Raw genomic sequence first — 18,988 nt, 5'->3', positions numbered from 1 at the left:
TCCTCTACATGCAAACATGGGCTACTCAAAATTCCAATATTTCATTCTATATGAAAGAGACACTTTCTACTTTTTGCAAACAGAGAAATCTCTATGAACTTGCATGTGCAGAGGTCCAAACTAGTTCTGAATAATTATGAAACAACACTGTCACAGGGCAAATTATTCTGTTTGCTTTTGTAAACATTTTGGAAAGATTATCAAACATAACGAACACTTAGTACTTAGAGTCTTCTTGGTTCCCTTTAAAACAAATGAGCTGCAGCAGGCTGTGATGGCACAGGCCTGTAATCCGGCTACCTGAGAGACTAAAGCAGGAGGTCCCCAAGTTTGAGAGCAGCCTCAGCAACACACCAAGATCCTGTCTCAAAATAAAAAAATAAAAAGGGCTGGAGATGTGGCTCAGTGAGAGACTGCTTATCTAGCATGTCCGATCTCCAGTACCATGCAAAAAGTCAGAGAGAAAGAGTAACAAGCTGCAGCCTTTGGACAACACGGCTTACCTTATAAACTAACTTAAACATGCTGCCTCTGACAGGATGAGGGTAGGGAGGAAGAGCAAAAAGAAGAGGCATGTAGCAGGCTGTCTTTTACCAGCTATCTCAGACATGGGAATGCTTTTTTTAGTTATTTAGTTAAAATCCTAATTTAAAAAGAGGATGTAAAGTTTTGTTGTTTTGAAACAACACTCTGGTACAAACCACTAATCTATGTAAGATTCATGTTCAAGAATAAAACAAATGCTGGGCACAGTGGCACACGCCTATACTCTCAGCAGCTTGGGAGGGTTAGGCAAGAGGATGTCAAGTCAAAGGCCAGCCTCAGCAACTCAGCAAGGTCCTAAGCAATTTTAGCAAGGTTCAATCCCCAGTAAAAAAAATAAATAATAATAAAAAAAAATAAATCATTTGTAAGGGGAACTTTTTTGCAGTCTTGAATGAAAAGATGATGTGTATATGTTCAAGTCAGGGCCAGCGGCAAGAATGTTGGGAGTGGAAGTGGAAGGACTATAGCCTCTCTGTTTATTAGGAAAGTGACCTACACACGTGAAGGCAAAGGAGAGTAAAATGGACCCATCACTAAGCTTCAAAATTTTTTTTCCAGTTGTGCTTCATCTGTCCTACACCCACACAGTTATTTACTTGTTCTCCTGGCGCATTTTAAAGCACATCATTTCATCTATAAATACTTCAGTAGGTAGAAAGTTAACCTTTTAGTAGTATCCCAAGACAAAGCCTTCAGTTCTGAGTCGAACACTTGGAGGGCAAGCAATCCAGTGACTGAGACCCAAAGTAAAAATCATTTTATGTCATAACCACTCTTCTCATCTATCTATACGTTAAAAATAACTTTTAAACACTTAGTTTATGTACTTACCCTCATAAGCTAACCACTCAAGGACTGCAGCCCTCCAACTTCAGGTGGCAGGGAAAATGAGCCCTTTCCTAGCCATGTCAGTGGGCTTTCACATCAATACCCCAAGTTCTCTGCAGCACTCAGCCAAAACAGGAGACCAACTTACAAAATATTTCAATAGACATCCTTACTTACTTAAACTGTTTTTAAAACAAGTGTGACAAAAAGCTGTAATTCAAAAAATAGTAAAATGGTCCAAGTTTTCAAACTTTAATATTATTATGGAAATATAAAAGGTTTGGGAGGCCAGGTGTGGTGGGGCATGTCTATAATCCCAGCAGCTCAAAAGGCTAAGGCAGGAGGATTGCAAGTTCCTGTAGAACCTCAGCAACTTAGTGAGGCCCTAAGGACTTAAAGAAACCCTATCTCAAAATAAAAGGTAAAAAGGCTTGGGGATGTAGCTCAGTGGTTAAGCACTGGGTTCAGTATCTGGTACCATAAATAAATAAATAAATAAAGGCTTGGGAAGGAATTGATAGAAGAAAAAAGGAAAACCTGACACACATTACACACATGCAGGGCGTGGTGAGTGGGCACTCCAAGGCAGGCCTGTGTGTCTGGGGAAGGAAAGACTGATCAAGGTGAAGACACTCGTGGACTAGAAGCAGTACAGAAGCCCTACCTCAAACACCAAGGCAGGTCACAGACAAGTACCTTCTGGACCCAAGTAGTGGTATTGTCACTAACAAACATAGGACTGTCAGTTATTGATTAAATTTTCACAAAGTAGACTAGACATGGGACAAAATACATGTGGAAGAGATCCAAAACCTAACTCTGGTACAGCTCTAGTACACCAAGAAAGCAGTCTGCTTGTGAGATGTTAACAAAGACTGCACACCTCTGTACTCTTAATAGGTCCTCTAGAAATTCTTGGACAAAATTAAAATTCATTTCTGACATACATGAAAAACAGCTTTTTTTGTTATGCAGGGTCATTAAACATAAAACAAGCATTCTTCATGCAATTATTTTAGAATACTTAATTTTGACTAGTGATGCTATACTTACAAGGTAAATTAGCTTCAAGGTCTGCAACCTCTGTAGAAACAAAGAGATTATGGTTAATGTTTGTCTTCAAAATGCACCAGTTCTAAATTAGCAATTTCTTCCAGAATACAAAAGAAAAAAAAAATACTGAAAACACTGAAACTGGGTCTAAAGTTTTATCTCAAGCTATTTAGTTTTCAGATATACAAGGTGACTTTCAGAATGCCAACAAATTTGGATAACGAGCCTTGAAAATTCACTTTAACATGAATGCAAATCATCTTAAATAAAAAGAAATTACATGGTGACTGCAGTGTTTTTGAAAACTGTTCCACCGAGTCACAGAAGCAGTCCTCTTAAAATCTGATTGACACATACAGTGTGTTTACATCTTTTTTTCAGACCTGCCTCCTTGTAGCTTCTTGGTCTCAATCCTCTCCTGAGGCCTTCAACACCATAGTTCCTCTTCTATCAGTACATCACCAGGTGTGTAAGCTCAGTACCCTTCTGCAGAACAAAACTGCTTACCTCCTACCAGCCTGCTATGAAAGAGCTTAGAGGACAAACCTGTACAAGGCAACGTGCCCATGCTCAACACAGTACTGTGGAATCACTAGCAAGGACAATTACACAAGAAAAAGAAAGAAGAAACATCCAACTCAGAAAAGAAGTAAAATTATCCAGGTTCACATATGACATGATTCTTTTTTTTTTTTTTAGGTATCGGGGATTGAACTCAGGGGCACTCAACCACAGAGCCACATCCCCAGCCCTATTTTGTATATTTTATTTAGAGTCAGGGTCTCCCTGAGTTGCTTAGCGCCATGCTTTTGCTGAGGTTGGCTTTGAACTTGAGATCCTCCTTCCTCAGCCTCCCAAGCCAGTGGGATTACAGGTGTGTGCCACCACGCCTGGCACACATGATTCTTTATAGCACTTAAGGTCCTAAAGACTTCACAAAAAAATCTGTTAGAAATAATAAATGGATTTGGTATTGCAAGATACAAAACCAATATACAAAAACCAGTTGTTTCCATGCACTAAAAATGAACCATCTGAAAAAGAAATCAAGAAAACAATCCCATTTAAGATAAAAAATAGTAAAATAAAGGAATTAAAAAAAATTCAATGGCATATTTATAGTGAATTTAACCAAGAAGTTGAAACATCTGTATAATGAAAACTACACAATATGAATGAGAGAAACTGAAGAAGCTACAAAGAAATAGAATGATACCCTGTGCTCATATACTGGAAAAATTAATATAGTTAAAATGTCCATACTAATCAAAGCAATCTATAGATTTGATGCAATCCCTATCAAAATTTCACTGGCAGGGCTGGGGTTGTGGCTCAGTGGTAGAAAACTTGCCTAGCATGGGTAAGGCACTGGGTTCAATCCTCAGCACCACATAAAAATAAATAAAATAAAGGTATTAAAAAAAAATTCAATGGCATTCCTTACAGAAATGGAAAACAATTCCAAAATTTGTCTGGAACCATAAAAAGATCCAAACAGCCAAAGCTATCCTAAGAAAGAAGAACATAAGTTGAAGGCATTATATTCTAATTTCAAATTTTAAAAAGTATAGTAATCAAATAGTATGATATGGCATAAAACCAGACATATAGACCAATAGAAAAAATAAAGAGTGTGAAAAATAAACCCAAGCACACAATTCATTTGCAAGGAGATCAAGACTATAGGGAGATGAAGGCCAACAAATGGTACTAGGAAGACCGGATATCCACAGGCATTAGAATGAAAGGGGACCTTCATAACCTACAATTGCACAAAACCCAACTCAAAATGGAATAAAGCCTTCAACAGAAGACCTGAAAACATGAAACTCCAAGGGAAAATATATAAGGGCATAAGTTCCTTGACTTGGCCTTAGCAATGAGTTTTTGTAAATCACATCAAAAGCTCAAGCACCAAAAACAAAAGAAGAAAAAAAAAAGAAAGAAAAGGAAAAAAAGAAAAAAAAAAACAGGCAAGATTACATTAAAGCAGAAAGCTTCTGAATGGCAAAAAAGGCAACCTACGACTAGGGGAAAACATTTTCAGATCATGTATCTGATAAGAAATTAGAAATAAGTATTGAAAATATCTAAGGAACCCATACAACATAACAGTGAAAAAAACAACCTGAGTCAAAGACGGGCAAAGGAGTCAGTTGTGGTGGTGCATCCCTATGATCCCAGCTACTCAGAAGGCTGAAGCAAGAGAATTACAAATTTTAGGCTAGCCTCAGCAATTTAGCAAGTCTGTGTCTCAAAACAAAAACCACAGAAAGGGCTGAGGATATAGCTCAGTGGAAGAATGCTCTAGGTTCAATCCTCTGTACTTAAAAAAAAATAGATGGGGGCAAAGGACACACACACACACACACACACACACACACACACACACACAGAGGAACATTATTCAGCCTTAATAAAGAAGAACCTGTCATTGAAGACAATATGGATAAACTTAAAGGACATTACGCCAAGTGAAATAAGTCTGACATAGAAATATACTACAGATAACACTAATATGTGGAATCTAAAATAGCTGAAGAGTTCAGAGAAACAAAGTAGAACAGTGGTGACCAGGACTGGGAGCAAGGAAAGGGCAGTGGGAAATGGGGAGATATTCATCAATAGGTACAAAGTTGCAGTTAGAATGAATAATGTGAGATCTAATGTGACCATGTGAGGAGATGGATATGTTAATTTGCTTGACTAGTCATCATTTCAATTATGGGTGTGTATGGGTGTGCGTGTGCATGTGCATGTGTATATGTGTGTGTGTGTATGTATATATATATATATATATATATATACACATACATACATACATACATATACATACACACACGCACATGAAGGAATCATGCTTTGTAACTTAATAAATGAATTAATTACAAATCAAAAAAACTAGTCTGGTAGCTCACTGAATACCCTGCAATGAATGGGTCAAAAAGTAATCTCAATCTTTTTGCCTCAAGCAAAAAGTAAAATGGTCCTTGGCCAGGGAGATTCCTTCTGGTGTGTGTGTGTAGGGGGTACTGATGGAGGTTTTTGAGCTGGGATTCGAAGAATAAGTAGACTTTAATCCTACAGAGGTAGGGAAAAATGGATATTCCCAGCATACAAATCAGCAACGTACAAACGCCGATAGACCTGCAGCCAGAGCAAAAGTCCACATACAGCAGCAGAGTGACGGGAAACAAGGTAGAAGAGAGCCAAGATCGTGAAGGCAGCCCAAGAAGATTTCTCAACCAGAGTTTCTAAGCTTTGCCTCCAGAGGATAACTATACAAGAGCAAAGCTGAGGCCAGATGTCTTGTGTGCTGGGCAGCAGATACCCAGCCAAGATAGGAGGCCAGGGGCCAGAGAGCACACTGAACTACAGGTATGGCAACAGAAGGTGGGGTGACGGGTCAGAGATGGTACCAGTGCTTGACACAAAAGGGAAGCCCAGGATGAGAAACTTGAAAAGTCTCCAGCACAATCAGAGCCAGGGCAAGAAGCTGTGTCATAATGAGAATGCGTAAGGTCAACAAAGAGGGGTAGGGGGAGAACTTCAGCAGAAAGCAGACAGAGAGCAGGAAAAGTCATAGGTGAGAAATAGGCCAAAAGGCAGAAGACTCAAGAATGCAATGCTTCAGGGAAAGAGCACATGTGGCCCCAGGAAAGGCCATTGGAGACATCGCAAAGAGCTGGAATACAAGGGAGATGGAAAACGGAGGGCAAGGCAGGAAGAAATAAGTATATGGTCAAAATGCAGGGCAAAGGGCTGGGGCTGGGGCTCAGCAGTAGCATACTTGCCTGGCACATGTGAGGCGCTGGGTTCGTTTTTCAGCACCACTTATAAATAAATAAAAGTCCATCAACAACTAAAAAAAATAGTAAAAAAAAAAAAGTGCAGTGCAGCAGCAGGACTATTCCTCCAAGAAGGCAAGTGGGGAAGGGTCGCTGAAGCGAGTGGAAAGCAAGAGGCACACTGAGGCTCTGGGAGTGGGAGGCCCTGGGCCTGTGGCAGCAGCTGTGCAAGAATAACAGAGCCTGTGGATGGAGGCAAGTGACCATTCATGTACCTGCTCCAGGGCCCAGGAACCTGGGTGAGGCACCCAGAAAAATAGAGGGGGCAGAGGAGGAGCTAGGGTGAGGGAGAGTCCCACACACCGCCACGGATGTCACAGCCAATGCTTTGCCAGGGAGACCTTCTTGTCTGAGAAAAAGAGCAAAGCTCTTAGCAAGGCAGGTTGTGGGGCAAAGAAACCTACCAACTGACCACCCTCTGGCTGGGGCTGGGAAGGCAACCAATTCTGTCTAAGCCCGCCCTCTTGGCAGTTATGGAACATTCAAAGTATTCACTTAAAACAGCATGATGATAAGCTAAGAAAGACTCACTGCTGAGATGTTTATAGTGACCCAATTGACCTTGACCTTCAGTTGTCTTTCTGACCAGCTATTTTTGCCCTTCCTGGGGAGAAGTAAGGCAGGCAGAGGGCTGAGGAAGACAGCAAATGGATCATCCACACTAATCATTTTTAATTGTTTATCCATACAATTAAACTATGTTTCAAAGCAAATACTACATTATTATTTACATTTTTGTTAAGAATTAATAAGAAACTGTTCTCAAGGAACCTTCCTTTGAGAGACTGATGTTGACCACAGGAATCTATCTGGCTTTCTCTCACTTCACTCTGTGGCTGTGGCCCAAGCCACCTAGGCAGAGGGACAGTCTGTCTACAGTTATGATAATTCCTGTCATTTAGTTTTGCCTTTTGAAATTTAAAAACATACCCAGAAGGTATGAATTCTTAGTGAGGGACAATGTAACAAAAGTACAAGAGTGTATAGTCTAGTGCCAGGGATGGGGAAGAGGTGCACAGGAAAGGAGGACACTGACCAATGCTAAATATAGACTGTGACACAGTGCAGCAGGAGAAGCAGGAAGGAGCGGAGCAAACATCTCAACAGATGAGTAGCACCGTGGCCAGAATCCTTCCCTCCAGGGATGATAGCGCGGTCACTCCCAACAAAGGACACCATACCTCAAACAGGGATTCCCAGACTTTGCTTGGGGAATGTTTTGCCAATTTGATTTTTCTCAACAGCTTTACTGAGGAATAATTAACACACTGTAAAATACAGCCACTTTAAACAAACAAAAACAAAAGTTCCTTTATAGTTAAAAAAAAAAAAAAGAGCCACTTTAAGTAATTCAGTTAATTTTAAGTAATTTTGGATTTATGTATTTATCATCACAATCCAATAGATACGGGGCATCTAAAAATCCTGATACCCCAGCCCTAATGCAGACTAGTTGTATAAAAAGTTCCAGCTGAGGCCTTGGCCTCTGAAATCTTTTCATTTTCTCCAGGTTCTTAGACCATTTGGCCTATTATAACAAAATGTTTTACATGGATGGTCTAGGAATAGTAGACATTCATCTTCTCAGTTCTGGAGGCTGGGAAGTCTATGCTCAAGGTACCAGCAAACGTGGTATCTGACGAGAGGCCACTTTCTGGCCACAGACTATGTCTTCATGTAGTATCCTCATAAGGTAGAAGATACAAGGCAGCTCTCTGGGTCTCTTACAGGTCACTCACCCCATTTGTGAGAACCCCACCTTCATGAACTAACTGTCTCCCAAGGGCCCCACCTTCTAATTATACTGGTGATTAGATTTCAATAAGAACTTGGGGAGGTCACAAACATTCAGACTATAGCACCAGGTACAGGAAATGCTACTGACCATTTTGCCATGTAAAAATGTGTACAGGTAGCATTACACACATAAATGAACTTAAGGGCTGGGGTTGTAGCTCAGCAGTAGAGTGCTCGCCTCGCACGTGCGAGACCCTGGGTTCAATCCTTAGCACCACATACAAAAATAAACAAGTGAAATAAAGGTGTTTGTCCAACTACAACTAAAAAATAAATATTAAAATAAATAAATTAATAAATGAACTTAATAAAAAAGTTTTGCTCTAAGATAACTTCATGTGATAGTCAAGAATTTAAATTCCACAATGAATTGCATGTTCAGTGTAACTCACTCAAGGAAAGTGAACAAGGGTTGAGCCTCCGACTCAGCCTATGAATGAACCCCACTATAGTCAGAGCCCCTGCAGACTTTTGGTTCAAGAGGCAGCACAGGCAAGGAATAGAATCCTGGGGACATAGGTTTCAATTAAGACATTGAGCATTTTGGTCTGGCCTAGTGGAGAACATAAAATAAGCTAGTCATACTTGCACAATGCTCCTCTCAGGGAGTTGTCATAAATGACAAATTTGTCTACACTTCAAATGACAACAACGGATAATTTACTGTCATCTATAGTTATCACCTCAGAGTCAACATACAGAAGGCTGGTCAAAGAAGCAAGCCCATCACTTTGCCAGCCTGGAGGCCTCTTGGAAGAGCAGAGGCCCTTCCCTGAGAAACCTCAGGATACAAAGGACATTATCCCACCTGTAAGGTAACAACACAAAAATATTTTTAAGTTGCTAATGACTCACTGGTTCCAAGATGCTAATACCACTCAGTAGTCCAGCATTTCTGGGAGGTACCTTGCACAATTCCATGACTCACAACTTCCTTCTGAAAAATTACTCTTTTTCTTTCTAAGGATCAAGCCACAGAGCCCACCTGAAGCATGACTGAGCTCAAATATGATTGCAAAATCCACCCAGTTACCACAATGGCCCCCACATTGCACACTCTCAGCTTGTTGTGGCCTGGGCCATTCACAACACAGGGCTTTAGCTGCTTCCTTACCACTGTCACCTGGATCTACCCACTCTTCACAAGCAGAGGCTGCACAGCCTGACCCAGCCCAGGAAACCAGTATGTGGCACTGGGCTGAGCACATGAGGGCTAAGGAAATGTGGGACAAGGAAACACACCTGCCTATAGGGAGGCACGGCCCCTGCCATGAGTGTCCTGAGACGCCAGGAGCCTTTCTCCTCACAGGGCTGGAGACTGAGCAGGCATTCCAAAGGTATTGTGGACTGAATTTGTGACCCCTTTTCTATGCTAAATCCCTAATCCTCAACGTGATGGTATTTGGAAGTGGGATTTTGGGGAGAGTAGGTTCAGATGAGGTCAAGAAGGGGGAGCCCTAGGATGGAATTAGTGCTTTCACAAGAGGAAGGAAGACCCAAGTTCCTGTTCTCTCTGCCATGTGAGGATTCCAAGAGGAGGTGGCTGTTCATGAGCCAGGAGAGCGTCCCCACCAGGAACTCAATCAACCAGCTCTCGCTAGGAACTTATCTTGAATGTCCAACCTCCAGAACTATAAGATATAAATGCCTGTGGCAGTTTTTTACAGCAGCTACTCTAAGACAAAAGGCAGTAGCAGGTGCAGACAACCAGAGGGAGCACCAAGCTCCATCAAACAACTCCAGGCAGAACAGCTGAGCCCTTCCCTGGAGGTAGCCACAACATCTCCTTTCCGGGACACCCAACCACTTCCACTGGCAGCACTGCCTCCTTCAGTTCTTGAACTAGAACTTGATCCCTTGGCTTCCTGTCTTTATGCAATAAAATTCTCAAATCCTGCCTCTTTTGTATTCCCTGCACCCACCTGCAGTACACTTATCTGGGAGGCACATGACCCATACCTGGGCATTAGCCTCTCCAGAGAATATTGCTACCCCTGAGTGACCCCTAGCTGCTACCATCAAGGGCCTCCTAGCACCACACTCTAGGGAAGCAAGGCTATAACCCTGAAAAGCAGACACAGCCCCCTGAGAAGAGCCTAGTGTCACTGAGAATGGGGCCCAAGACCAGATGCCACCTAGTTTGTTCATGAGCATATTACCTGGGCCCCTGTCCAAAATTCCCACAGGACCTCCCTGCCCTTCCAGACTACTGGGAGTACCTGAAGGGGCTTCCAAATCTCCCCAAGTAGCTCAACAGTATTTAATGCCCCAATGGAGTACACAAAGATTAACCTCATGACCAACCACCCTATCTCCATATTGGTAGGATACCTCTTTGCTGGGCCATTGCTCTTATTTCAATAATGTGTAATGTAGCATGTTACCCTCAGCTTCACACTCTGCCAAACGCTATGATGGCCCCGACAATGCGGCAGATCAAACCCTACCCAACTGCCAGAGGTCTGGACAGGGACTGACTCAAGAGAGTACCTCTGGGAAACAATAAATGCTCTTTCTTCCTTTTCCAGGAACCACACTGGAATGCAGGCACATGCAGACCTGGTGTAGGCCAGGGCCCCACCTATACACTGATGGTCCACAGTGACACAGAAGTCCTTCCTTACTCTTGTCAGTGGAGCACAGATGGTGGGCTCAGAGCACCACACTCCACAACCCTGACCAGCGAACACAGGAGAATCATAGGAAGCCCATGGAGCTGCTAGGGACAAAGACTGTTTGTCTAGTCCCCTGAGTCTAGATCCACCCTGAAGACCTCAATTCCAAGTCTCCGTGTTTAAGCTCCATGATTAACAGGCAAGGGCTCCTGCCAACCTGCCTGAAGAACCCTTGGGTCTTTTGAGGGTCACTAACAGTGTGTGGCACTAACATGTGTTTGGTGGGTGAGCAAGTGAAAGAACAGGGAGAAAGAAAGGCATTCAGCTGTTAGCTATCTAACACCAGTGCCAACTTCAGACAAGTAAGCAGCTGGTTCTGCTCTGAGGGGTGTCTTATGGGGTTGGGAGCATCTTCAGATCTCCAAACCTGATGAATCAGGGCCTAACCCTGGCTCAGGAATGCTGACACCACCTGTAAGGGCACCCCAGTCAGGCCTGACAAAGGCAGACCAACAGGGAACACAGCCCCTCCTCTGTGACCCAGCTACCAGGAGCCAGGCCAGACAGACCCAAAAACATGAGTCATTTAACAACTCCAGGAACCACTATTAGGAGAGTGTCACTGGTTCAGCCTGCAGGGCATCCTCAGAACCAGCAGGGACACTAACGAAAGTCAGTGTGGCAGAAGGGAGCCCTTGCCAGTGCAGACAAGGCCAAAGGTTTCCGGCAACCTGGAACAGAGCAGGGAGGGCTGACTCCAGCCTCTGTCACTATTCCAATAAATGGGATTTTGGTTGTGCAACCACTCGGATCCCTCCCCACCATGGGTGTCCACTCAGCCCTGTAGCCAGTCACATCACAGAAGAGCCACTGTGATACATTGTCCAGATGCCCCCTCAGAGGGGCCTTTGAGCAGATGGCCTTCAGCTATTTCCAGGATTTTTGGCTACACAGACTCCCCCACCCCAAGCCAAGTCCCTCCCAGGCTAGCCTCCATGTGATGACCGTGGAAGGAGGCCTGACAATCTCACCAACCTGGGACAGCTCTAGGGGCCAAGCTCACTCTAGAGAAGAGGCTGTCCTGGGGACTTTTCGCAAAGCAATCCTCCTTCTGCCCCTTCTGTTTCTCTCATCTCCTTCCCTTCATGGGTACTGTTCCAAGGATACTGCTTAATAAGTACCCTGCATGACACACTCCCTCCCTCCCCTTCTGGGAACCCAGTCTATGACTTTAATACACAATGACAAAATTCTATAACCTGTCAATTCCTGCGAATTACATCCTCACAGAAGCCCAGGACAACAGTTCTGACTGTAGCAATCTTGCTGAACTCAAACAGCCTATTTTTAAAAAAGTCAAGGGATTCTCATCATGATCACCTCTCCAACTATCTCACCAGCCCCACAGCATGGACTCCCCCAGCCCACCTGGACCTCTCCTTGAATGGGTCTCACAAGGTTGAAAAATCTGATAGGCCCTGTCAACCATCCAAAGGCATTTGCCCTGGAGCTGAGACCTTGTCCTGCTTTGTGAAACTCATTGGGCTCCCACTAAGCTTGGGAAGGCCCCCAAACCATTTGAAAGCTCCCAGGTCAGTCCTGCAGAATAGAAGTAGGAACTCTGAGCCTCCTAGCACTCTCTTTCCTGTGGACTTGCACTTCTGCTGACTGGGCCTCTGCTTGCTGAGTTTGCTCCCCCAGAGCCTGCCACACCCCAGGAAGTGGGTCTGTCCATCCTGCTGCAACAAAGCTGCAATAGGGGCAGGTTTCTTCATTTTCTTAGCTCTTCAGCTGCAAAATGAAGAGCAGCCTGGGAAGGCTTTGTAAAAGGCAAACCAGAATCACTCCTAACATGTTCGCTGTGGTTTAAACTAAAGTGCCTAATAGAGTCTGAAGGTGTCCAAAATTCATGCTGAAGCTTAATCCCACTGTGGCGGTATAAAGAGAAGCCCTGGGGAAGCAATACATCATGAGCTCTGCCCACAGAGATGGATCATGCCTTATAAATTAGCTTAGGCTCTTTTGTCCCTTCCTTTCCTTTGCCATGTAAAAATACAACACTTTTCCCTCGGCTACAGCAATTAGGCACCAACTTGGAAGCAGACAGCAGTCCTCCCCAGACACCAGACACTAATCCTGACAGTATCTTGATCTTGGACTTCCCAGCCTCCAGAAGAACAAGAATACATTTCTATTGTTTATAAATTACTCAGTCTGTATTATTTTATTAGTGCAGCACAAATGCACTAAGATGGTGCCCAACACGGGGTCTGGCCCTCCATACCAAAGCTGCTATTAACCATGGTGATGACAGTCAAAGATGGGATGGTCTATTTGTCAGCTCCTACTGCTCCTCCTCAGCTGATGCCCAGGCCTTCCTCACTGCTCTAAAACACTTTCCAGCCCAAGTATCACAACAGCACCCCCTAACCTCTGGTTTGCTTGGCTCTTGGCTTCCTCAGCAGGTAGAACCCTTGAGGCCAGAATCTGAGAAAAGGACTCCAAATCTTGTCCAGCTCACCCAATGTAGTGCTCCAGCCCATGCCCCAGCCTCTGACCCTTGCCCTCCAAAGGCTAACAGGCTCTGAATACAATCTGAGGTTCTCCTGGGCTTAGGAGGTAAGAACAAGATGTAAAAAGTAACTGTTACTCCACTTTTAACCCATCACCCATCGGTCTGCATAACTCAAAGCTAAGTCAAAATTCAGCAGCAGTAGTCCAGGATATAGCTCAGTGGTAGAGCACTGTAGCATGCCCAAGGCCCTGGATTCAACCCTTATACACACACGTACACGTACGCGCTTGCATGCACACATAATTCAAGCACAGGGGAAGCTTCAAGGAAGAGGTCCTTGTTAAAGTCTCCACAAATCTGCTGTATTCCTATCCTATTCCTTCCCCAGCTTAGAAGTGGGCATAGTGACTTAACACACATTGGTTCTCCTGCTGCCAGATGCCTTCAGGACATACCAGAGTTGGTTATCCATGCTGTGCATTCACTATGACATGCAAACAGCCAGAGCCAACACTACTCAACCCTTCTTTGCTATCCAGCTACTACACATGCAAGAAACGTAATTTGCTATAAAATAAAAAGTGCTGCAAATGATAAGTTCCTAAAAGGCAACAACTGCTGCTTCTTCATCTTTTGTAGGCCCCATAACTGTGATAAGAGCCTTTGTACCTAAATATTGCAAAAAACTTACAAACACAAATATGAGGGCATACCCTTACACACATACACTCTCACACACTCCATATCCAGAAATAAAGTCTCCCTTCACTGACATGGATAGCAGAAGTGTCTATGGTTCCAGGACACTATGTGTTAACTGTGAAAAAAAATCACTTTGCAAAGGATTTGCTTTAGTCTATGCCCTAAAGAAGAGGGGAAGACAATGGCAGCACACACAACGGGTGTTAGGCCTGCTGACTCCTAACACCTTATTCCTTCTGCTAACACACTGGCAAGCCCCCCAAAAACACTGCCAGTGCATAAGGCACCATAGTCTCTGAGATCCTCTCCTTGCCACGAGCAATCCCATTATCATCTGCAAGGTATAAGTATTTCCCTAAAATCTTTTTGAACAAGTGTTTCCATTCAGCAGCAGCCTGCTTTGTTATTTCAGAAATGTCTCCAGCAAGCTTCATTTGGCGACAGCATGTAGAATCAGCTTCCAGGATGCTGCTTACCTTTGACAAGCAACTTGTCTCTCACAGAGACCCTCCGAGTGGAGTCAGACGTGGTGGCTGACGTCCGGGACCCTTTGAGACCGTCATCCCGCTTCAGCTTGCTTGCCAACGTTAGCATTACTGCCACCTTTACCCTGAAAGACCAGGGGAGAGCAGAGTCAAGACCATGCCTCTAGACAGCAATCAGATCCTGAAGGCACAAGACACAAGACAAGACTAGATTCCTTCATAATGAACCTAGGAAAGTTCCATACCATCCTAACTTTTAAAGTGTGAATTAAAATATTTTAAAAGGAAGAGTAAGACATTTAATACTCAGTGCTTACCCCCCAGATGTCAGGCCCTGGGGTTATATCAAGCATACAGTCTAGGGGGGCCTCTACAGCTTCTTTACCAGCATGTGCCTGACACTGGAATCCAAACAGGTCCACTATTCACTGGGAAGTCTGTTCTTCCCTGTAATAGGGTCCCAGGTGTGGCTCAGGGGCTCACCCTTCAGGAACAGAGGGAGCAGCAAGGTGTTCCTTTCCTTCTTCCTTTAACAAAGGTATGAATGCAGCCTTCAAAGGATCTTTGCATTGATTTGTGCTGTACTTTATTTACACTTGTGGCAACATCAACACCAACACTAAATTATAATTAATGCCCTAAATCAGATTCTCTTCACTGCCCAGACTTGAGCACATCAGTCTTGCCATAGCATCAGGGTCCCCTGATGATGGGCCAAGACACATGTCCATCACACAGTAGTCAGTCAGAGGCATCAGATGCCCCACATAGGGACCACCAGCTTTTCAACCTCTGGCTCACTTCAGTAGTGAAAATAGGGTAAGAAGTTAAAAATAAAATAAAAGCAGTGTGTGAAGAGGTCAGTGGTCAGTCCTCTGGTGTTATACTGAAGAGTCCCATAGAAAAGCAAGCAGCAGACATAAGCCTTCCATCCCAGCTCCCTGAAGACCTGTACCAAGCAGAGCTCAGAAAGGCCTGGTAAGAGTCATCATTCTTGTGGAGAAGGGTGTCCACCAAGACCCTCTTCTGCACTGCTGCTGCCTAAGGCTGTGCTTAATGCTTTTCCATTCGCTCACCCACACTGAAGCCTTCTCTGTGGCAGAGGCTGGAGGACCCCATGCAACTCCACTGACAGAACCCTGGCTTACTATCTTCAAGTTTACTAATAAAATGCATTGGGAGGGGACTGGGTTTGTTGCTCAGTGGTAGAGCACTTAGCCTGTGTGAGGCAATGGGTTTGATCCTCAGCACCACATTAAAAAAATAAGTAGACAAAATAAAGGTATTGTTTCCATTCTTTTTTAAAAAACATTTGTTTTTTAGGTGTGAGTGGACACAGTACCTTTGTTTTATTTTTACGTGGTGCTGAGAATTGAACCCAGTGCCTTACACATGCTAGGCAAGTGCTCTACGTCTGAGCCACAACCCCAGCCCTAAAAAAGAAACTCTTAAAAAAAAAAAAAAAAACATTGGGAGGGCTGAGGTTGTGGCTCAGTGGTATTTACTTAGCAACTGTGTGAAGCACTGGATTCAATTCTCAGCATCATCAAAAATTAATAAATAAGGGTATCATGTCTATCTACAACAACACTAACAAACACATTGGGAACTTGAGTGCAAGTTTTAAAGAAAACAACACTGGTGTTTTGCCTTACATAAAGTAATACAAAATTTACTTTCCTAACATCCAAATATGACTATAGTGACCATCTATTTCTCTACCATCTGTGTCGTTATCACATGCCACTTCAAGGATAAACCAAAGGCCTAATTAGGAAATATTTCCACTGCTATAAAATTAAATCTATATAGAGATTCAAACAAAAACAATTACTGTCAAGAAGTTAGCTGAAAATCTGCAGTTGCTTCAGAACCTCCTCAATGCCTAACTCTCCACAATCTGGTTTAAAATTAAACTTCCCCTTTCTGGAAAAGGACACTCTGACTAACAGCATTTTGGGAACAGATCAGCTATTCTGAATGGCATGCTCAGTCTCTAGGTTCCACAAGTCGTAATTGGCCCAGTTAAGTTCCTCTTCTGGGTGGGACCTGTTTTTAGTGTGTCCATAGAAGAAGATTGTGTTATTTACTGGTCTAATCATCAAATGCTGCTTATTCAGCATTCCAGTGTGCTGTGATGAAATCGGGCCATGTCACCTGTGCAGGGCCACCAAGGACCAGTCAGTTCAATGTGAGGGTAACTTCATTTACAATTTTTCCACCCTAGAGAAGCCCCAATCCAAGCTTAAGAAATGCAAGCTGGTCACTAGGGGACGTTCAACTTCCCCAGTCAAAGGAGCCCGGATCAGGACACAAATAAGTCCAGGCCCCACCATTCCACAGAATGCCAGATCCCAGGAAGCTCCCGGCTGGCAGTCTGGCTGGCCAACCACCCCTGGAGCCCCGGCGGTCTCATTTCCAGCAGGTACACCCGCCCCTCTCCCATTACCTGAATGGCAGTTATGTCCCTGGAGAGACCCCCAGCCCCGCAGCACTCTGCCGCCTTCATCTCCCTCCCCACCGTCCCGCACCAACACCCTGCTCGTTTCTGGAAGCTTCTGTTCCACCTGATGGCCCGGCCCGGAACGCGCTCCTTCCCTTCCCACCTGGCCTTCCCTTCCCGAAGGAGCGCGATTCCCACCGAGTCCGAGTCTTCCCCAATAAGGGTCCCCCGCGGCGGCCGCACCACGGCCCACTCCGGCAGGGGCGGACCCGAGCCTGGCGCGCCCAGCCGCTCGGCGACAGAAGGGGAAACTGAGCCCGCGGGAGGCCACGCCCCAGGCCACGCCCCGGCCGGAGCGGGCCGGCGACCGGCGCCTCACGGTGGCTCCGCCGCGGCGGGAAGCCGGCCTGGCCGCGCTCTGCCGCCGCGGCGAGCGAGGCGGCCACTTCGGCTCGGCCCGGGGCCCAGCAGCCGCCGGCCCGCTCCGCCGGCGGTGACCTAGCTGCCCGGCGCGGCCCCCGGGTGCTGGACGCGGGCGTCCGTCCGGACCCCTCTCGCAGGCCGCCGGGCCCGGCCTGGTCCGGCCCGGCGTGAGGAGCCCGAGGGCCCCAAACTGGGGCCGCCGAGCCTCGGCCGCCCCTCACCTGGGCACCCCGAGACAGGCGAGGCGGGCCGGCGCCCAACACCATGCCCGGCCGGGCGGCGGCGGTGAGATGCGGCCCTCACAGCCGCACCGGCTCCCGGCGGCGGGACCGGAAGTAGCGGGGCGGGGACTCGGCCGCTCTCGCCCTCGGCTGCCGCGGGCGCTTTAAAAAAAAAAAATTCAAAGCCGCGAAGAACTTTATTTGCGGCCTGACTCGCGAACAGCGGCGTGTGCCGCCCGGGGCGGGACTAGGCGAGGCGGACGCTCTGACCTCTCTGATTGGTCGAGGGGCACGGAGGGAGGCGGGCATAGATCCTAGGTCCTCGCTGATTGGTCATTGAAATCCAGGGCGGGGCCTCCGAGGTAGTTCTGGCGGCTGAGAGCTCCGGCGCGGGTGTGGAGCCGGATTCCCTATTTCCATTCATTAGGCAGTGTGCGGGGCTTGAGGGTTTGGAACTGACTAAACGCCAAGCCGGAACTGACCGCTACCATGAGTGGAGCGCCCGGTGTGTCCAGCACAGTGACCAATGCAAAGGACCGGGCTAGCCCCAGCAGCCTGCAGTGCCGGGTCTATGACATGGGCGGTCAGACGTGCAAATGACCACCCCGTGGGCCGGTGGAAGGCTGGGTGGCCCATTCCTGCCTTTTTTAGCCTTTCTCTGATCCGTTTAATACACATGCTTTAAAGATGTCTTTCAAGTTGTCCCACTTCTAGATTATGGGGTGCAAATTCTTCTCTTGTCCTTTAGTGTACTTGTGTGATTGACGGTGGGCAGCTCTGGGTGGGGTCAGGCAAGCTTCTGGAGTAGTGGGACATCAAAAGATGAGGTTAACCACGAAGACAGGAAGAAAGAGCCAAAGAGTGAGACTTGTTTCCAAGAGCTCCATTGAATGATTTTAAAAGGTGAGACAGGCTTGTTTTATTTTGTTCTAACTCGGGGCCTCCCCCACACAAATCTCGTGCTATACCACTGAGCTACATCCCCAGACCCTCCCTAAATTTTCTTTCCAAAAGAGGCTTTTGGATCTGTGAACTGGTGGGAGAGGAGCCAAGAGAATTCTCAATAATAACTCACATTCTTTCTTCTGTTTGGGAACATTTCTCCCTTTGCCCAGCCAACTCCCAAGTTTTCCTAAGCTTAGGCACCACTTTCCCAGAGAGGCCTCCAGGTCCAGGTCCCGGGTCTTGGGAGAGTACCTGTGTCCTGGGTGTCTTTGCCGGAGCCCTGCACTCTGGCTTCTTGGTGCTCAACAAGTGTTGTCATTGCCTAGAGCACACCCTGAGCACATGTACTGGGTAGATATTGCAAGAACGAGTGTGGAGTCCTGGCAAGAGAAGATAAGGGCTAAAAGCAAGGCTGTGGGTGAAGGTGCAACTGGAGTGGCTTGGGCACCCCTTTCCCATTTGGGGCATCACAGGAGAACCAGCTGCAGTGTTCACTGGCCCACAGGAGCCTAAATCTGACCACCTCAGATGAATGACGCCATTTCCAGTCATCTTCTGAGGTACACC

The 18,988-nt window shown here is 45.8% G+C and overlaps 1 protein-coding gene across 4 annotated transcripts in view; it reads right to left on the bottom strand.

The window, feature by feature from the left end:
- The window catches only part of Ube2f (ubiquitin conjugating enzyme E2 F (putative)), a 62,420-nt gene extending 44,800 nt beyond the window's left edge, over positions 1-17,620 (bottom strand). Inside the window, exons 1-3 of one of the 4 annotated variants that reach the window (XM_026396017.2) lie at positions 17,477-17,620; positions 14,381-14,514; positions 2,428-2,457 (exon numbers count right to left, since the gene is read on the bottom strand). In XM_026396017.2, the coding sequence (XP_026251802.1) occupies positions 2,428-2,457; positions 14,381-14,498 (148 nt within the window). In that variant the 5' untranslated portion in view covers positions 14,499-14,514; positions 17,477-17,620. The remainder of the gene's footprint in view (positions 1-2,427; positions 2,458-14,380; positions 14,515-17,476) is intronic. The other 3 variants (XM_026396018.2, XM_026396015.2, XM_026396016.2) reach the window with 3 other exon arrangements.
- Positions 17,621-18,988: the final 1,368 nt, after the last annotated feature.

This window comes from Urocitellus parryii, chromosome 1 (genome assembly GCF_045843805.1).
Source record: "Urocitellus parryii isolate mUroPar1 chromosome 1, mUroPar1.hap1, whole genome shotgun sequence".
NCBI lineage: Eukaryota > Metazoa > Chordata > Mammalia > Rodentia > Sciuridae > Urocitellus > Urocitellus parryii.
Note: the sequence above shows the minus strand (reverse complement) of the source record. Positions and strands in the feature narration are given on the sequence as shown.